The sequence below is a fragment of the Colobus angolensis genome, unplaced genomic scaffold (assembly GCF_000951035.1).
Source record: "Colobus angolensis palliatus isolate OR3802 unplaced genomic scaffold, Cang.pa_1.0 Scaffold217, whole genome shotgun sequence".
NCBI classification, from domain to species: Eukaryota; Metazoa; Chordata; class Mammalia; order Primates; family Cercopithecidae; genus Colobus; species Colobus angolensis.
The window spans coordinates 2693311-2715437 of record NW_012115344.1 but is presented as its reverse complement, the minus strand read 5'-3'; the positions used below and the strand labels follow the sequence as shown (position 1 = coordinate 2715437).

Here is a 22127-nt window from a genome sequence, read left to right as displayed (position 1 = left end):
TATGTTTATTGTGGCACTATTCACAATAGCAAAGACTTGGAATCAACCCAAATGTCCATCAGTGACAGACTGGATTAAGAAAATATGGCACATATACACCATGGAATACTATGCAGCCATATAAAAGGATGAGTTTGTGTCCTTTGTAGGGACATAGATGCAGTTGGAAACCATCATTCTCAGCAAACTATCGCAAGAACAGAAAACCAAACACCGCATATTCTCACTCATAGGTGGGAACTGAACAATGAGATCACTTGGACTCGGGAAGGGGAACATCACACATCGGGGCCTATTATGAGGAGAGGGGGTGGGGGAGTGATTGCATCGGGAGTTTTACCTGATGTAAATGACGAGTTGATGGGTGCTGATGAGTTGATGGGTGCAGCACACCAACATGGCACAAGTATACATATGTAACAAACCTGCACATTATGCACATGTACCCTAGACCTTAAAGTATAAAAATTTAAGAAAAAAAAAAAAAAACTCTGCTGTTTCCAAAAAGCACATCTAAAACAAAAACAAAAACAGACAAACAAACAAACAAAAACTAGCATATATGACAATCACTATCTAAAATCCTTCCAGAAATAAAAAGAATGGTTATTTCTGATTTGAAGGACCTAAGACTAAAAATTAGGAGTTTATTAATTTTATCATAAAACTTCATGTTCTATACTTATTTTAAATATACTCTCCAGAAATTTCAAATACCAATGATTGTTTTTGAAGTCCAATATTAATTAGATTGACTTAATCTGACAATCATAATAAATGCTAAAATAACCAGAAGCTTACAGGATTTACATATTCTATATTAACTCTTCTTTGACAACACAATTACTTGTTTTAAATACTCAAAGACAAATTTTGATAATTTACCAGCATAATCATTGTCCCATTATATTTTCCAAAGAGTCATCAGAGTATAATTCACTTTCTGGAGCAAAATGTGCATATCTTTGTTACAAACAGAAAAACAATTGCTTTTCTAAACATGATTATGGAAATACAAAGTATATTTTATGTACTGAGATAGCATCCCCTCCTTCTTAAAATCTTCTTTTGGTTACATTCTTACAAAATTAACATTCTTCAAAAAGTGTTCTGTAATTTGGGGCTTCAACCTACGTAAGACAGAATTGGGACTTAACAGGGAAGAGGAGAAGGAATCACATAAGGAAAACAAATTTAAGCAACATAAGTTCACTTTTTAGGCTAGGCGCGGTGGTTCACGCCTGCAATCCCAGCACTTTGGGAGGCCAAGAGGGGCGCATCACTTGAGGTCAGGAGTTTGAGACCATCCTGGCTAACCTGGTGAAACTCCATCTCTATTAAAAATGCAAAAATTAGCCAGGCATGGTGGCGGGCGCCTGTAGTCCCAGCTATTCGGGAGGCTGAGGCAGGAGAATGGCGTGAACCCGGGAGGTAGAGCTCTCAGTGAGCCAAGATAGCACCACTGCACTCCAGCCTGGGCGATCCAGCAAGACTCCGTCTCAAAAATAAATAAATAAATAAAATAATAAATAAACAAATAAATTTTCTATTAGGTAGACTTTTTGAATTATTATCAAATTGTTTTTCTGCAACCCACAATTATTGATCTTTTTTCATGTGCCTAATAGTGCCTTATCTAGACTCTTAAGCAAAATGGTAAAGGTAATAGATTTTTTCTTCTTACAGTTTCTTCTACAATATCAAACAGAATATACAGAGATATAATTAAAAAAAAAAAACTTACTGAAAAGTCTTCAAAGATTTTCTTGAGTTCTTTGTGACCATGCCTTTCGGCAATATGTGCGGGGTCTGAACCCTCCATATTTTTCATTTTAGATGCCCAGGTTGCTCCTGAACATTGAAGCAAATGAATAGCCAGGTTCTTTAAGCCAAACTTTGCTGCACAGTGGAGAAGAGTTGGAAGTTCTTTGAAATGAATATCTGTAAGCATAAGAAGTAGTAGGATTTAATGTTTTGATTTTATTGGCAATCTCATTAAAAGGTCTAACACAATGTACTCCTAAAAATAATTCCCACAAAGCACAGCAGACTTTTTGTGTAAGAAACCATCAATAGTTTTAGCAATTTAGAATCTTCCCCTCACTTAATTTCCTATATTAAAATAAATATAAACTCATATTCTCACTAGCATTAATGCACCAATCTTACTTGTCAGATAAGTTTAATTGTTTAATTTGAAAAGCCACATCAACCTCTTAAATGAAAAAAAAAGAAAGAAAAACATGCTGTAGTAACTCCTTTTGAATGTACCTAGACATTAACCAAACACTAAATTAAAAAAATTCTGTAAGTTCATCTATAAAATAATTTTATATTCTACCTCCCTGCCTAGTTTGCTTCCTTCCAAAGTTGAAATGAACATGAAATTCTTTGAGGGGTTATACTAGATTTCTATATAAAATTTTTCTTTGACAAACTAACTGCAACAGAAAATACAGGTGAGCCGTTTTTATAAATAACTTCAGTGTGGAAATTTCCATCTGGATTTTATAACTTTTATATCAATGTCTTAAAGAGTTTGATTTTCAAATAATTAATTATCAATTAGAAGACATTTATTAATTTTATGTCACTATAAAATGATGAATGTAACCTGTATCCCAATGACAAACAAAACACAAACGGATGATGGTTTGTTGTTATTCTATACTTTTGCACTTAGCTGAAAAAAAAGTTATAGAAATTACACATCAACATAATAGCTGTGGCATTATCAGAAGTAAGGTGAAGACTTATAGCAAAATAATCAAAGGAATCAAAACCAAAGTCAATTGTCTTTCAGCAAACTTTTAACGCAATGGAAAACAGCCATCTCATTGCTTTTTTGAAAACTGTGAATTTGCTTTAATCATCTTAGTTCATACACTATGTAGTTATTTTCTTAAATGTACACATTTACTTTGCAAACAATTTACAGTCTTACTTGTTAGATTAAAATTATAGAGTTGTTTAGGAGATACAATAAATGTTTAGAATGTGTTTAATCTACAGCATACATTTGTTTCCTTTCATGGCAATTTTCATTTAATTAATCTAGATTCACTGCCTCTGTTTTTATTACCAAGGTGTAAACAGAGAAGCCATAATTCAAACCAAGGTGTGACAAATTTACTTTTCATTTTCTTCTAGACCAAATAAAATTTTAGTTTTCAGTTGTTTCAGCCAATGTCTTTCAAACAGTAATTTCATGAGAATAGAATAAAATGTCTGGGGGAATTTTTAAAAGAAAAGTCCAATGTCACTTGCTTGACAAATACAAATAAACAGGTGAATTGGCACATAGCAAAGAAATCAAATCATACATTTGTTTGTGCAGAGCTGCTCCTAAACTTTTTGAGGCAATCCCTACAAAAGATGGCTAATAATTAAACAGAAGTAATCAAACCAAAGCTTTCAAAAGATTAACCTAGCTCACTAGAATAATAAAATGAAAACATACTCAAGTTTGGAATATGAGCATTAAACAAGAATTTAACAGTAAGATGAGTATTGAAACTGGAAATTCATGACCATGTAATCCATTTGTTTTCATAAATCATTCTTTTATCTGGAATAGTAAATATTCATTCAGAGTAGAATGACCAGGTGGCCCCTTTGGGGCAAAACAACAAAGCACACAATAAAAAGAAGATTAAAAATCAGGAAATCTGCATTCTAATCCCAGCTCAGCCACTAAATCTGTGGTTCTTAAGAATTCATCTTGTGGACCTCAGTTTCCTAATTTATAAGATGAAAGGGTTAGAGGTCAAAATTATAGAACTTCTGATATTCTTCTGGGCTTGATGCCATGCCACAAACGCTTTAAGTCAAGAAACTCTCTGGAAAGTATTTTTTCCTGGGTTTTAATCAGACACCAATTAGCATAGGGAAGGTAGCTGCAAAGGTTGAAGAAACATAACAATTTTCATTCCTTTCATAATAGGATTTGAAATCTGATGAAATGTTATTATTTTATCTGTAAAAACAGAGCATTGCTGTGTTTATGAAACTTTCTGCTCTCTGACAGGAGAACCATTATGTAACATGTGAGGTGTCACTCTTCCAATTCTGTCAAAAGATTAGACATATAATTCTTTTTAGAATTTTAAGAAACAAAAAAATGCTGCCAAGGTTATCATGCTTCTAAAACCTTTATAATGTAAACAAAATGCACAAAGGAAATAGTCCATCAAAACCCTATGCTACAGCTTTGTTGTTACCTCTCATATTACATAAAATATAGCAGTGGAAAATTCATAAATAGATACATACTTTACTATTAAACTCAACATTGAATCTGCCTCATTAATTGTTATAACTGAATTCTTGTTACTAAAATATTCTCTTAAATAAGAGAAAAAATTAGAATTTGCATCCACTTGGTATTTCTCTTGTTAATTATCTCAGGAAACTTCATACAAGATACTCTTTCTTTTAAATGTTTTAGTTGAATAGGTTAGGTCCTAATCTGCATTATATTCAAATGAGTCTTAATTTCTTCTTCCTAAATAAACTTCAAAATAATGCCTTTTATTACTTAAATACCAAAATTCTAAAACTTAATATTTATTTATCATGATAAGCAATATAGTGTAGCACTTAAGCATTAGGACTTTGGAGCCATATTGTATGGATTAAATCTATACAATTTAATTTAATTCTAGTATTTAGTCATAGTGTCATTTGCACAAGCTACTTGAACTTAGGCCTCTTAATTTTCTTAATATTCAATTGATGACTACAACATCTGCTCAGTTATTAAACCTATGTCCAATGTATTCTTCCATGCAAATAAGTACTGCTAGTCCTCATTAATGGGGAATTCTGTTTATGCAAATTCATTTACTCACTAAAATTTGTTTGTAACTCCTTAGGATACTTTTCCAGGCATTTGCAGACATATGTATAGCAACGAAAAATTTTAGTCACCCAAAGCACACATTCCCAGCTGGGGTCAAACAAGGCAACCCTATGCCTCCTTATTTCAGCTCTCATACTGTAAACAAATGTCCTGTTTGCAGGCCATTTGGTGCCACAACTCTCACAGCTTTTGTGGTTTATTTTGGTGAATTAGCTGTTTAAAATGGCCCCCAAGTACAGTGCTGAAGTGCTGTGTAGTATTTCTAAGCACTTGAAAGCACTGGCATGCCTTATGGGGAAAATACATGTACTAGATAAATTCATTCAGGCATGAGTTACAGTGTTAATGGTGAGTTCAGTTTGAATCAACAGTATATATTAAATAAGGTATTTTTAAAAAGAAACACACATAAAGCAAGGTTATGTATCAATTGATTGATGAAAACATTGTGACCAGACGCTCACAGGAACCTAACCCTATACCTCTCCTGGGAGCAAAGGTTCAGCATTGACTTATTCGATTACTTTACAGAACATAACTACTGCAAATAATGAGAATCAAATGCATTTTAAGGCAATCCAGAGGCCCCTTTTAATTTTGGAGAGTGAGTTCATAATTGGTTTCCCATTGCAGCATGGCCAGTTATTTTCTGACTTATAGTGCCTTATTTTCTTTGTTCCTCCACACAGTCAGGGAGGCTCTGAGAGAAACTACGGCCCCTGTATACTGCTCCTCAGGGTGAGGCCAGAAAAACTGTGGAGCTGCGGGAGGCAACTGTGAGCATTCAAGTCCGTGACTTATGAGAGCTTCTCCCGGGGTATCTCTGTGTTCTGGGCCCACTCAGCTAAAATCCAAACCAGGAATGGTTAGAATCCACTTCCACAACCAACCTGCAAGTAGAAAGAAAGAGCAGTTCTACAGCCTTGATTCTCTGTTTTTTATTTTTATTGTCAGGCATAGACAAACAACAGGAAAAACTTTGGGTGAAGAGGAATAGTTACTCTGTTGTTCTCAGATAATTTGTTTGAAAGACTGTACATTTTAAATATTTTGATATAAATTATTTTGTTGATCTGTATGCTTAAGATTTGAAAGTTTTGTAAAATTGTAAAAATTGAGTTCTAAAATGATGATATTCTGTCATCCAAAGGATCTGCATGATGAGTTGACAAGAAGTATGAGAAATAAATGGAGCATGTCACCTCAAACCCAGAAGGGACTCATTGCTTACTGAATACCGGAGTGGATGGAATCCACCCTAAAATTAGCAGCAGTAATGATAGGAGGAGGAAAAGGAAGAAGAAAACATGGTGGTTAACAAATAGAATTGGAGAGGTAGGGATTTAAGGTACTTAGTGGCAGATTGAGTAAGAGCAGAGCAACAGAACAAGGATGTGGCAGGTGGTGCAAGATGCTCTGATTTCAGAAAAAGAGTCTTTGAGAACACACTATGAAGTGCCTTCTTATCTAGGGCTGTGGGCTAGAATGGCCAGAGAGAAGTAGGCAATGAGTAAAACAAGGCTGAAGCAGGACTTAAGGCCACAGACGAAGAGCCTGGGAGCTTGGAGTCCATGTGTGGAGGTAATTCCAGGAAGCAAAGGGAGATGTGAAGTGTTTGTTAGAAGTTCCTAGAATTGATATCAACTAAAATTAAATCTCACAATATTTAAATACGTTTATTTTCCATTTTCCACTAGAAAACCCAGACAATGTTGAGGCAATAAAAAGAGCTGGACAGTTTCATGTTTACCCCAATCCATCCAATCTGTAGCTAAACCCTGGTTCAAGTCAGAAGCCTCTAAAGATTTTATTTCTATACAAATGTGCTTGCATTCTTTTCCTCTACATTCATTAGAAAAAAATTTCTCTTGAAAATTACCAACTTTGTCTCTGCTGTGTCTTGACAAGACAATAACCAAGAACCAGGAAAAGATCCAGGAAAAGTTGAGCAGTAAAAGTGCACAAACCAGATGGGCTGGATTGGGATCAGATGGTTGGGCATTCTGGTACAGAGCCATGCCTTACAGGTAGAATGCTACCTACTGGCCTTTGTTTAGATGGGTCTCACATGGACATTCAAGAAATTAGGGCCACAAAGCAGTAAATCAATATGTCTGGCAAGGAAACTTTACTTCATTAGTAAGGACTATTTCAGCATTTTAAAAGGAATTCTTTTTAGTCTTGAGCATTGGAGTTGTTCTTTTAAAATATTAAATGATTTAATAATAAAATGCACAAAGGCAAGGAGGTAAATCTAAGAAATCTTATGGGCAGTAAAAGGAGTGGGTAGAACTTAAGATGCCTTTGGAAGCACTGTCATATATGTATTACAGAGACAAAATGAAAATGGAATATGAGAATGATTAGGGAAGCCTCAAGTGACAACCTGCTCTGCATATTTCAGATGTGCCAATATTTATGTTTTATAAATATTTATTTATATATTTATTAATATCTATTACATATATATTTAATCATTTAATCTATGTATTCAATATATATTTTATATATTTATATGTTATAGAGAGATTATAGATAACATATATTTCTATCAACCTATCTCTATCTATCTTTCAACACACACACATATACACACATTTTATTGATTTCTCTTGAGAATCCTGACCAGTAGAGTGAGGAAGATGCTGTGGCAGCTTTGGTAAACCATAACTTACAGAAAGAAGGCATAAAAACAAGTTCTACATCTAAGTCTCTTTCCTTTTCAGAATAATGCAATGTGAGTTTTCAAACCTGAACATTTTTTAAAATAACTATTTGGTAATGGCAGAATCCAGTAAGCAAATGAGTCCTTTCAGAAAGGGGAGGGAGGTGCTCTTACGGTGGATTAATAATAGGGTGTGGTATACAGTGGTTTCTGAACTTCTCAAGAATTTCAAAGAATTTCAGACATTTGAGGATCGTTACTGCATAACAACTGCAAAAGAAAGAGGGAGTTTCCTAAGTTGTAACTTATTCAAAACATTAATTAGAAAGCCCATTTGGCCCCACCTCCCCTCTGTGTGTATATGCGTGTGTGTGTTTCTAATTGAGGCCAACCCATGTAAAAATTTTCCTAATTAAAATAAATGGATATTAGAGAGCCTATTTCCTGTTATCAGTTACTAAGAGATACTATTTATGTTTCTTTTCCTAACTCTATGATATAATTATAGATGTGTATTACTGTTGACCCTGAAAAACCTACAATTTGTGTGTTGGCCCAGAGAAGACAAACATATGTGCCTTGGTACTTGAGCACAGACAGTTCAGTGCAGCATATTCAGAAGGCACACATGCCAATTTTTCATTCTGCTAATAGCAGATGCCATGAATAAGAACAAAATAAAATGAAAAAATAAATGACAATCTAAATTAGTGCCTTAGTCCAACGAAGAAGAAGAATTTTATTTGGGGAGCTCAAATATTACTAATTTGTATCTACTGATACCAAGGTTTTATTTCAGTCTATGGTTCACTTGGTTACCATTAGCTAAGTAATTAATATAATAAATTTTTATTGAGCACTAGAAATTCTTCTAGGGACTGGAAATTAATCTGTGAACCAAATAGGGCTTCCTCTTAAAGGGCAGTATTTACCCATAAAGACAAAATGGCTGATATGAAGGAAATCATATACTATGAAACAAAAATTACAATGTTTCTAGGATTGCAAAAATAATGAAAAGAGTATCTGAGGTTATTTCAAACTTGTCGTTATAAGTTACTCATTATAATAGTAATTTATATAATTAGGCAGAAAAACTTGAGAACCTTCCTTTAAATTTAAGATAATCTTCCCTATAAAGTTTCCTCTGACTGTCCTCTTTCTTTTGTGCTCCCATGACACCCTGAGCTCCTGCTCACTACAGGGTACCGGGGCACAGTCGTCCAGGGACTAGCAAAGTGGCCACTGGAGCTGGGTTGCCTGGATCCAAGTCCCAGCTCTGCCACTTACCATCTGGGCAAAGTATGCAACTTCTCACCCGTAAAGTGAAGATTAAAATGGTACCTACCTCAGGATCATTGTGAGGAAGGAAATGACAGTGTAAGTAAAGTGCTTAGACCTGTTTGACAGAGTAAGCAAAACGCATGCTGAGTACTATGCGTAGGGCACACACTGTATTCATGACACTTATTTTTGTAGTTTTGTTTTCTCATTCATTGGTTTCTGTGCCCTCTGAGAGTGTGGGCTGTGTCCTGTTTATCCCACATTCTTCTACCTTCCTTCAGTATCTAGAAGAATACCTACTATGAAGTGGAGTACATTAAACTTTTTGTAAGCATTTCTGAGTTGTTTCTTTTTTTTAATAATGGTATGGGAAAACATATTTTTAGATGAACAGTCACTCTAAGACTACTTCATTCTGCATCCATGATATTTTTTTTTTTTTTTGAGATGGAGTCTAGCTCTGTTGCCCAGGCTGCAGTGCAATGGCGCAATCTCGGCTCACAGTAACCTCCGCCTCCCGGGTTCGAGCGATTCTCCTGTCTCAGCCTCCTTAGTAGCTGGGATTACAGGCATGCACCATCACACCAGGCTAATTTTTCTATTTTTAGTAGAGGCGGGGTTTCTCCATGTTGGTCAGGCTGGTCTTGAACTCCCGACCTCAGGTGATCCACCTACCTCGGCCTCCCAAAGTGCTAGGATTACAGGCATGAGCCATCGCGCCCGGCCTCTGTACCCATGATTTTAATTCAAGGACACAGAGTGATGGAATAAAAAATCTATCTTGACTTTAATTTGATTTATGTCAATTTGATTTATGTACATAAAAATGATGCCAATCAATTACTGTTCACTCAGTGGTTCTCACTGTTGATCCACAGAGGAGTAGAATCAGCATCATATAAAAATTTGTGAGAAATGTAAATTCTTGTACCCAAGCCAGACCTACTGTATCAGAAATTTGAAGAGAGATGGTAGCAATCTGAATTTTAACATATCCTTCAAGCGACTCTGAAGCCTGCTAAAGTTTGAGAACCATGGCATTAAATAAAAGAAAGAATAGGGGCTTGGTTCTAATAATTAAACAAAAGTGGATAGACAAGAAAATTGGGGTTAACCTCACAGAGAGCTACATAAAACTGCAAAGTGTACAAAGTGGACTTTCTCTCCATTCTGTTCACAGTTTCTGTAAAAAACTTCCCTCTTCTGTCATGGTTTACATATTTTAAAATACATTTTCAGTAGAGTAAATGGAAAATACTACAATAGAAGTGAAAATTGTGTGTATTATATTTGCCCCATATCTTGTTACATTTTATGAAGGTATGACTGACAAATAAAAATTGTATATATTCAGTATTTACAACGTGATATTTTGATATATGTACACATTGTAAAATGATTACCACAATCAAGACAATTAACATACCCATCACCTCATACATTTATGATTTTCTGTTGTCTGTAGTGAGAACACTTGAGATCTACTCTTTTAGTACATTTCAAGATACAATATATTATTATTAGCCACAGTCACCATGTTGGGCATTAGATCTCCAGTACTTACTCATCTTACAACTGAAGGTTTGTGTCCTTTGACCAATATCTCCTCTTTTCTCCCATCCCTGAAGCCCCTTAATACCGTCATTCTACTCTCTGTAAGTCTGACTTTTCAAAGATTCTAATATAGATGACGTAATCATGTAGTATTTGTTTTCTGTGTCTGACTTAACTCACTTAGCACACTGCCCTTACGGTCTGTCCATGTTGTTTCAAATGGCAGCATTTCCTTTTTTTAAAGGTGGGATAATATTCATTTGTAGATGTATACCACATTTTCTTTATTCATTCATCCATCAAAGGACAATCACATCGTTCCCATATTTTGGCTACTGTGAACAATGCTGCGATGAATATGGGGGTGCAGATATGCCTTCAAGGCAGTGATTTTATTTCCTTTGGATATGTACCCAAAAGTTGCATTGATGGATCATATTACAGTTCTATTTTTATTTTTTATGATGGGCAAACATTGGAACATTTTTTAAATTAACTTTTGATTTATAACTGAAACATAATTATACATTTTTATAAGGTACAGTGTATGTTTCAATGCACACATACATTGTATAATGGTCAAATCAGGATAATAATTTCCATCACTTTTCATTTATCATTTCTTTGTGATGATATTCAAAATATTCTCTTATAGGTATCTATAAATATACACTACATTGTTATTTGCCATAGCCACCCTACTGTGTAATTGAGCACCAAAACTTATTCTTCCTAACTGTAACTTTGTACCCATCAACCAATCACCCCTAATTTCCCTGCCCTATCCCATCTGCAGCCCCTGGTAGCCACTATCCTACTCTCTACTTCCATGAAATCAACTTTTTAAGGTTTCACGTATGAGTGAGATCATGCTGTGCTTGTCTTTCTGTGCCTGGATTATTCCACTTAAAATAATGTCCTTCAGGTTCTTCTGTTTTTGCAAATGGCAGGATGTTATTCTGTTTTATGCTTGAAGAGTATTCCATTGTGATATATAACATATTTTGTTCATCCGTTCATTTGTAGTTGGGCATTTACGTTGATTCCACATCTTAGCTATTGTGAATAATACTGCAATAAACATGGAAGTACAGATATATTTTTAACATACTGATTTCATTTCCTTTGGATATATATCCAGTAATTCAATTGCTGGACTATATAGTAGTTTTATTTTAAATTTTTTGAGGAACTTCAAGATTCTTTTCCATAATGGCTGTACTAATTTATATTCTTATCCACAGTGCATCAGAGTTCCTCTTTTTCCACATTTGTCCCAGCATTTGTTATTTCTTAACTTTGTCATCATAGCCATTCTGATTGGAATGAGGTGGTATTTCATTGTGCTTTTGATTTGCATTTCTCTAATGATGAGTGATGTTGAGCATTTTTTCATATATCTGTTGGTGATATGTAATTGCCATTTCCTCTATTTCTTTTGAAAAATGTTACATTGTCTTTTGCCCATTTTTAACTGGATTAATTCACATATATGAATAATAATATAATTTTCAAGTATAAGTAAACTCAATGTTGTAGTTCAGGGACAAAGCTTAACAGTATGGGTAAAATAAAACACAGACATAAACAAATATATTAAACTATATCCTCTTTACAATGAGCATATTTTAAAACATGAGGAAAGTTTGAAAGTTAATGGAGAAAAAAAGACATAACTGCGCATATAGTAGCTATATATCAAGAAAGCTGAGGTAGCTATAATAATATTTGACAAAAAAATTAAGGCAAAAACCATTACTAGAGTTAGAAGGTCATACTTTCATGATTTTTATGAGGAAGACATAGTTCAACATTTTAGGTGTCTAAAAATATAGGCTCAAAATATACAAAGCATAAAAAGGAAGTGAAGGAATACAAGGAGAAACAAAATCGTTATCTTAGGGGCTAATTCTAACATACTTCTCACTGTGGCAGAATAAGGAGATTCAAAATTAATAATGCCACAGAATACTTGAATAAAGCAAGTTTAATATAAAGAAATATGTAAAACATTTACCTGACAACTGAAGAATGATTATTTTTTAATGTACATAAGAAATATTTATTTGGAAGAACTGATCATATGTTGAACTTAAAGCAAAGCTCAATAAATTTCAAAGATGTAAAAAGGTATATAAATGGACAATTACAAAAGGTACCTTTAGAATAACAGCACAGACCTTTGTAAATATCAGATGAAAGTAAAAGGGGGATAAACTTCAGTCAAATCAGTAACTATAGATTAAATCATCTACTTTAAAAATATTTTAAAATTGCAATCCCAATTAAAGCCCACATCATGCTAATTTCCAAATACCCTTTATACAAAAGAAATTGAAAATCACATGCTAAACAATATTTATAATTATTTCTTTCTTTCTTTTTTTTTTTTTTTTGAGACGGAGTCTTGCTCTGTCGCCCAGGCTGGAGTGCAGTGGCCGGATCTCAGCTCACTGCAAGCTCCGCCTCCTGGGTTTACGCCATTCTCCTGCCTCAGCCTCCGGAGTAGCTGGGACTACAGGCGCCCGCCACCTCGCCCGGCTAGTTTTTTGTATTTTTTAGTAGAGACGGGGTTTCACTGTGTTAGCCAGGATGGTCTCGATCTCCTGACCTCGTGATCCGCCTGTCTCGGCCTCCCAAAGTGCTGGGATTACAGGCTTGAGCCACCGCGCCCGGCCAATAATTTATTTCTTAGAGAAATAGGCAATCAATAGCATTTTTAGAAAAACAGTATTGTTAGAATAATATTTCAACTAAATATTACCCATTATATTCCTACAAAAGTAATTTCCATTTGCATCTTGTAGATGATCACAAGCAATATAATTTCTTATAGTCAACCAGGTGTCATGGGTAGATAGAGGACATGCTTATTTTTCAGGTTTCTATCATTGTCAAAACTTTGTTCTGTGAGAATGTATGAATAATTCTCATATTTCAAGGTCATCTTTTCAGCTTCCAAGATGACTCAAGTCAGAAACTGATACTTAGCTAGACAGGAATGGCGTAAAAGTGGCTGGAGATGGGCTGGGCACGGTGGCTCACGCCTGTAATCCCAGCGCTTTGGGAGGTCGAGGCGGTGGGATCACGAGGTCAGGAGATCGAGACCATCCTAGCTAACACGGTGAAATCCCGTCTCTACTAAAAATAAAAATAAAAAGTTAGCAGGGTGTGGTCGCAGGTGCCTGTAGTTCCAGCTACTGGGAGGCTAAGGCAGGAGAATGGTGTAAACCTGGGAGGCAGAGCTTGCAGTGAGCCCAGATAGCGCCACTGCACTCCAGTCTGGGCAAGAGGGCAAGACTCCCTCTCAAAAAAAAAAAAAAAAAAAAAGTGACTGGAGATAATGCAGCCAACTACTTCAGCCTTCAAGCCTTGTCTGCTCTTTATCATCTGCATCTTGATGCTGGTGTTCTCCCACTTTTTGAGTTCTTTGCCTAATCTGTTACTTTTTTTGATGCATCTGCTATTCTGTCCTTTGTATTTCACATGGACTTGTTCACAATTTGTCCTATAGCTTCTAGTCATACCTTTCCCAATATTTATGCATCTTAACTGAGTCTTATTTATCTGATACAAACTCTGGAGATGCTTAAAATAAGGAAAGGGTATACAGCAAATGAAACTGAGGTTCACTACATTGGAAAATGAGCAAAAAAGCAGTCAATTTAAATTTTACATAGACCTGTTCTACGTTTTATCTGGATAGCTCTTTTTCCTCTCCACTCATTAACATTTTGCATTGTCTCAATCAGTCTGCATTCCCATCTGTTTGTAGATATTTTGTGGCTTGATATGTTTGGGGTACATAGTGAACCAGAATATTAATGGTTTATCTTCCCAGACATTTGCTGTATAAATAATACCTATTGATACTGAGTTTCACTAGAAACCAATATATCTACATTATTTTCATGGCACAAAGAATTGGGAGTACCTAGATCCATGGGGGTACATTTCTAGCTTTAATGGATGGTGTTGTGTATATCAAAAGTTATTTTGTGGCTTTTTTTCACTTCTCTCTGGAGTAGGACATGACATGGTTGATCATACTCTTCTCTCAGAAACATCATCTTCAGTTGGCTTTTAAGAGACCTTCAGTGACTGTTCTTCTCTCAGAAACATCATCTTCAGTTGGCTTTTAAGAGACCTTCAGTGACTGCTGCTTCTCAGTCTCTTTATGGAAATTTCTCTCCTAGTCCTCTAAATACAACGGTGTGTAGGACTCAGACCTTTGCCCTGCTCTGCACTCTCTGCAGAATAATCTCATTCAGGCTATGGCTGTGAATATCACATATGAGCTCCTTCCTGGGTGTTTGATTTACATACTTAATACCAACCAATTTATTATATTTTAATGAACATAGCCAAACTAGAACTTTTGATCACACTGTCAAAACTGTCATCACACTGTCAAAACTATTCTTGCCATAGCACCTCTATTTCAGTTAAGAGCATTGATATTTATTTATATTTTTATAAACATGTATTTAGTTACACACAGACCAATCCTCTCTTTCTTTCACCTACAATCTATCAGCATGTCCCACAATCCTTACTTTCAAATATCTACCAAGCTCAAGCAAGTTTCATCACTTCCACTGCTACCACCCAAGTGACAGCCACCTTCAAGCCTCTCCTGCCACTACTAGGACAGTCTCCTATCTGGTGTCCCTGTTTCCATTTTTACACACCATAATCTATTCTCTGCCTAACAGCAAGAATAATATTTTGTCTTATATAATTAGATGATATTAAGCGATGTGTAAAATCCTCACATGGCTTTTCATCACTTACTAACTCTCTATCCTCTTTATTTTTCTCATAACCCTTATCACTATTTGCAATGGTCTTATTTTGTTGCTACTGTTTTATTACTCTGTTACTCTCAATGACTTAAATAAAAGTTTCATGAAGAAGAAATTTCCTATGCAGGCTGCCTGTTCCTGGAGCACCTAGAAGAGTGGCACTTACTTTGCACTTGTTTCATTAATGAATAAATAAGATCACTTAATAATCTTTCACATCAAGGTGCTTCTAATTGGGAGAAAATCCTATGCCCACAGGCTTTCCTTTTTCATCTATAATTACAGAGTCCTCTACTTTTTCAGAACATGTGTTGTTATGGTAATGGAAATGAGCTGAGAGGGGATTATAAAGGTCATTGAAAAGTGGAGAAGGGCTTATCATTCCTAAATGTTTGTTCCTTAAAGCTGGACTCAGGATAGCACATTGCCTGTGATCCGCAGTGTTAGGTTGCATCCTGAGGCCAGATTTACTTGACTCTGTAAGAATGTCCTGTCTTCTCTATCTATGCTCCTTGTATACTGAGGCCAGAGGTAATTCCTTGTCTACGTAGTGATTCTAGGATGAAGGCGGCCAAATTCTCATCCTGGTATCAACTTTGTTGTTTATTTTTTTTCCTTCTTTCTCTCCCTTCTTTTTTCCTTCCTGTTTTGTACTCACAGACTCCAACCACAGTATGTTTGTAAGCATGCCTTTTCAAACTTCACATCGGGGGAAATATAGAATCTTTGAAGAAAACTGTAAATGTGAGTAACAATAGTATAATTTTGGAAAAATCTTTTTTTGGTTACTCAGGTAAAAAAAATTTGAAAGATTCAAGCTGGCTGTTTTATTTTATATTATTTGATTCAAACAGAAGCATTAGTTCATAAAATTAGCTTGAGAATATGCTAAAATTATTATTGACAAGAGGTGAAAATTTGTACTTGTGGGTTGTATTAGCAAAAAAGAAAAAAATGGAGTGGAAAAATCTATAATTTAACAGTCAATTTACATGCCAAATCTCCAATTTAATCACTAGAAGTTTTTATAATGTCTTATGTATACATCAATCCCTAATTTAGTGTATTTACTTAATGATGATGTGTTTGTGACTAATTTGAAAGGAATTTACATGACTACATTTTTCCCTACCATCTATTACTTTTCATCCTGGAAAAAATACTCTTGCCCATTTTTTTTTCTTTTACATTGATTTCTTCACAGCTTCCGATTTTCTTCTCAGGTGGTTTAAAATGCAAATGGAACAGGTCACTAAAACTTCATGCTTTGCAAAATTCATATACTGGAAAAAATCTCAAAAAAGTTTCCTATAAATATCTCCTCAGTGTTGATTTTATCTTCTCCTAATTTTCTTTTCAGAGAGTAGTAATTCCTCACTTGTTAAAAGTCTTCTTTCTCTGTAGAGCCATGATACATTATATAATATTTGGTTCCATCCCACAAATATCAAAGAAAGGGGCAGCCATCAATGATTTTAAAACATAATTTTTAAATAAAATTTTTGATGTTAACAAAACCCTAAGATAATTAGGAATAAATGTAACAAAGATTGTCAAAAGTTTTATAACATACAATATTTTTTGAAAGCTGTAAACAGACCCAAATAAAGTATCTTTTTTTTACCATATTAATCTACATTTTTATTCCAATTTTACAGAGCTTTTCATGGAAAACTGACATACTGATCTTAAATACCATAGGACAAATAAAGGAAGTGGAACAAAAATCATTTAAAGAAAAAGTAGGGTCCAGCTCTAATACATACCAAGATTTATTATAAACTTTAATCATATGCTCACATAAAATACCGTATAAAAGACAAGCCACTAATTAAGTACACATTTGCAAATGTGAAAAACTGACAAATAGTTACTATTTAAAATAGGTATACTGAAAAAGAAAAAAGCATTTTCAAACTTCAATAAGAAAAGAATAACAACTAATAAAATAAATGAAGCCTATTAAATGGAAATTTACTAAAGAAAAATCAACTTAATAAACAGAGGATGCTCAACTATATTTGTAATTAAAATATTATTTAAAGAGTGAGATTCTCAACAGCTGTCATACTGGCAAAAATAAATAGCTTTACAATTCTTACCATAGAAGAGATGTGGAGCAATGTCACAATACTGCTAGTGAAATTATTAATCAGTGCAAACATTTTTGATAGAAATTTGAAAATATCTAGCATTGTCAGAAATTTCACTGATACGTAGCTCCATCCCACAGGTATCAAGGAAAGGAGCAGCCACAAATAATTTAAAAATATAATTTTTAAATATGACTTTTGATGTTAACAAACTCATAAGATAAAGAGGAATAAGTCTAACCAGGGTTTTCAAGGTAATTGTATCGCCTGAGAAATTATTATATATATGCATAGGGTTTCATATGCAAGATTGTTCACTGTAGCATTACTTGCAATGATAAAAAATGTAAAAACAACACTAGTATTTATTAGTAGAACAGATACGTATTATGCTGTAATCGACTGAAATAATCCTATAGAACATTTAAAATGATGACCTAGATCTACATATATACATATATAGATAAAAAATTTATATGAATAAAAAATAATAAATTGAAGGAAAAAGTATGATGTAATTTACATAAAATTTACAAAATTGTACAACAATATATGTTAATCATGAAAACAAATACACATAATGAAAGGACGAAGAACTGCACAGGAATGATTGTCAAGAAATTTAATTAAAATAATGTTTTTTTTTCGAGGTGCAGAATCACAGAGTGAAATAGAGAAATTCAACCAGATCCATCATGTTTTATTTGTTAAGAAAAAAAGATTTGAAGCAAAGCAAAGTGTTAAAATCTGACAAAGCTACAGGGTGTTCTTTATATTATTGTCTATATTTTTCTGCATGTTTAAATTATTTAATGATATAAAAAAGACAATCCAATGGACATTTAGTTCTCTTCCACTGAATTAGCAAATGATCTGTTTTCTGTGAACCTAAAGATATTACTAGTTCCAGACAAGTCTTTGAGCTACAGTTACCACCACATAAGGTACTGAATATCCAGTTCATGCTCCATATTTCAAAGATATGTTTGGAGATAATATTCTGAGTTAATACTTTCACAATCCTGGGTGATCATCTGCTGTCCTCTTTCAGATTAAAATATTGCTACCAATTATAAATGAATATATGCTTTGACATGCTTTTCTATAAATTGGCATGGGTTCTACTGAACCAGTTCTTTCTAAGTGAAGGTAGATATTCTGGGAAAAAATAACCTAGTTTAATTTTTCCTAAATTAATTGCCACTTATGATAACTGAACCAGGAACTGTAGCCCTTTTAAAAACAAGCATTTTGTTTATTTATTTATTTATTTTGGATAAATTTGAGGTACAAATGGAATTTTGTTAAATGCATAGATTGTAAAAAGTAAAAATAAAAACAAGCTAAACTATGTTTTTTCCTGTCCATGACAGGAGATTCTCTGCATTATTCAGGCTTTGGAAGGGCTCTGAAAAGAGTTACGAAAATTCTTGGATCTGCTGCAGTGAGATTTATGAGACTCTGCGGCAGGCTTGAAACTCAGACTAGGTGAGAACTACAGAGGGGCTAAAGCAATTGTGTTTGCCTAAGTGTGCTGTTCCACTTCACCATCACACCACGTCATTTTTTTAATGACAACTCACAGCATGTGTGTTCATATATAAATCTACCACTGAAACAGAAGTTGCTTAAAATAATACTCATACTTCAAGTGATGTACTCTGGTATTTTCTATTCAAGTACGGTATACATCAGCTCAAAACTGCCTATCACAATCTTTCATATTGACTTCACAGTTGCTGATGATTCACACACTAGAAAGTTGTTCATGAATTAGTTCTATGACTCGCGTGTTCAAAAGTCCTGTATTGCATTAATACATCAAGCTTATTTAGAAACCTGATAACATTCTACTACTAGAGAGAACATCTTTGTATGGAAAATTCTTGTCAATGGAAAGCACTAATTTTAAATCAATAATGAAGCATTACAAGGTAAGAGAACATTAAAGCGGAATGTTATTTGTTACGTATTTTCCCTCTTATTTCCACCCACCCCTATAACGCAAGAAAACATGAGTGTATTGTGTAGAGAGGAATAAAAAATGACTAAGACATATTGACATGGAATGGTATTTTACTTATTATAAGTGAAGTGGCAGGAAACTAAACCCAGAATTTACCAAAATAACTTTAAAGAGAAGATGGGGCAATAATAAAATTTTTGGTTGATATAGCGTTTCACTCTAAACTTTTAAAGAACCATAGGTATCTGCAGGTAATTCCATGACAAATCCTTAGGGTAGGTCAATCTCAATGTATACTTTCTCAATTCCTTATGATTATGTTCTCTCAGAGTGATTCAATTTCTCAATTTCCCATAGCTAAGATATAGAGAAATAAATAATAACTGTTTAATAAATAAAATAGTTCACCAAATAATTAGAGACCTGTCCTCAGGGATAGATACCTGGGGTTACACCTGATTCATGGTTTGCTGAATTTACCTCTCAGAATGCCTCTAGTAGGTTCTTCAACAACCCACCATTTCTCTCTCCAATTCCCTTCATTAATATATGTATAAAGGTAACTTAAACCTTATCAGCAGGAACATTATGAAACACAGGTGCAAAGTCTTAAAGACTAGATATTCTGAAGCTGACATTGATCCAAGACTACTGGGTCAAGGAGGCAAGCAAAACCCTAGCTCAGTCATATTCATGTCTTTATTGCATATTCTTATTACATATATTATGGTATTTTGTATTTTCATTAGAAATTAGAGTTTAATGTTATGGAGATTCTTTGGCTCTGTTATATATAGGTTTTATAACATCTGTTATGCAATAATACCCAGCAATAATGCTTCTGAATGAGCTATCTGGATTACAGTAAACTTTTCATTTTTAGCTTTAAAATTTTTTTAATTTTGTAATTTTTTTCAGATATAAAATTATCATTAAATTATAGTGATGGTTCAAAACTTTCATATACTATTATCTTTATAACCTTTGTAAAGAGAGGCTAATTTTTTTTTCTGTGTCAAAATTCAATATAAGGAAGAATTATCTTGCTGGTCTGTAGTACATTGAAGCAATTAGGGGGCCAGTAAATTTGATTGCTCATTAAAATCACCTGGGAAACTTTAAAAACTATTGATGGCTGGGACCTACTTCCAGATTAATAAATTGGTTGAGGGTATGGCTTGGGCATAGGATGTTTTAAAAGCTACACAGGTGATTACAATATGCAGCGAAGTTTGCGAACAATTGCTCTGAAGTCTTGGTACCTAGTGAGAGGTCCGAGGTATAGCAGCATCAGCTTCACCTGGAAGCTTCTTAAAAGGCAAACACTTAGAATGTACCCCATCCCTGCTGAACCAGATTCACATTTTCAGGGGCTCTGATATAACCCATCCAGAGTTCTCCATCTATAAAAATAAGGGACCACAACTGTCTCAGCTTTTTTAGCTCTAAAATTCATATTCCACAACCTAAACAGTATACTGAGAGGCAGTTTTAATCTTATCTAGAATTCTTTATGTGTAAAACCAAGAGACCAAAACCATGCCATCTTCTCCATCTCCACAATTTCGATTCCAAAAGCCTAAGCAAATATAATGCTGAGGAAATCTGTAAAATTGTGTCATAATTCCATCTTCATACCATTGTATGTACTTTCTCTTGCCTAGAATTCCTTTCTCCTTTCTCTTTCTTCCACGGTTCCCTAGCTTGAATGAAGGTTGTGATTAGGATCAAATTGCTCAAGATACAAACGATTATAGGAGATGAGGAGATGGATCAATTAATAAAGCCATGAGGTGAGGAGTGGTTTGTGGAACAAAAGTTCCTAATTAAGACTTTTGAGATAATTTCCAAATAGAACTAACCTGTTACCCAGCTTGCTTTTTATTCAAGTAAGTATACTTTGGAACATCATTCAAGCCAGCAAATACATTTCCAATAACATTAATTTCTGATGGTTGTATTAATAGATGCACCAATATTTACATAATCAATTATCTATCTTTAGAAGATTATTTTCATTCTTTTTGCGACTATAATTATTTAAGACCTAGGTAAAATTCCACTTCCTTTTTGAAGCACACCCTGAAAAATAATGTACCATTTATCTAAAATTCTATTGTTAATATAATCACTACCACAAAGTTTATCTCATTGATTCCTTCTGTAAATACATGTATATTATTTGTTTCTCCAATTAAACTACGTGTTGTATGTAAAGAATCATATCATGTTCCTTTTCTATTCTCATCTAGTATTTAGTTTTGTAAGTGAATTACATATTGTTAAAATATATATTGGAAACAAAAATAAAATGTCACTAATTTCACAAGAGTAGTTATTCACAGCTAGCATACCACTGGCTTTTCTTCCTAACGGAACCTCACCATTATGCAGCTTCTTACATATCTAGGTGAATCACAAGAAGCTGTGCCTTACGACGCCTACTCTTTTCTTATTGTTGTATTTAAGCCTTCCAGGCTGATGACAAAACTGCTTTAAATAGCACAGAAACCCTACAGAAAATAAAACCTTGCTCATTAATTTTTAGTATGTCAACATTAGACTTATCATATTCTTTAGCTTCATGTCTGTCATATTCACCATTACATCTCTACTTTAGTGTTTCACACATAGCCAGCATATAAATGAATTATAAACAGTATGTCAACAAACTATGCAGGAACAAAAAAAAAGTTCTAAAATATACTACTGAGCTCAAGATGACATCTGGAAATATAATTTTTCATGTATAGCTCCTATATATACTTTTCTTGATATCTGTGTATTTTTAACCACATATGTAATACATAGTTGTTGTAGAAAATACAGATTCAATAAGATGAAACAAGATGTAATATTTGAAATTGCACAACCCAAACACAACTATTGTGAACACTAG

General features: G+C 34.1%; 1 protein-coding gene across 3 annotated transcripts in view; it reads right to left on the bottom strand.

Moving 5' to 3' along the window:
- The window catches only part of BANK1 (B-cell scaffold protein with ankyrin repeats 1), a 329903-nt gene that overhangs the window by 184528 nt on the left and 123248 nt on the right, over window positions 1–22127 (bottom strand). For all 3 annotated transcript variants that reach the window (XM_011943209.1, XM_011943211.1, XM_011943210.1), the window contains one exon: window positions 1745–1941. In XM_011943209.1, the coding sequence (XP_011798599.1) occupies window positions 1745–1941 (197 nt within the window). The remainder of the gene's footprint in view (window positions 1–1744; window positions 1942–22127) is intronic.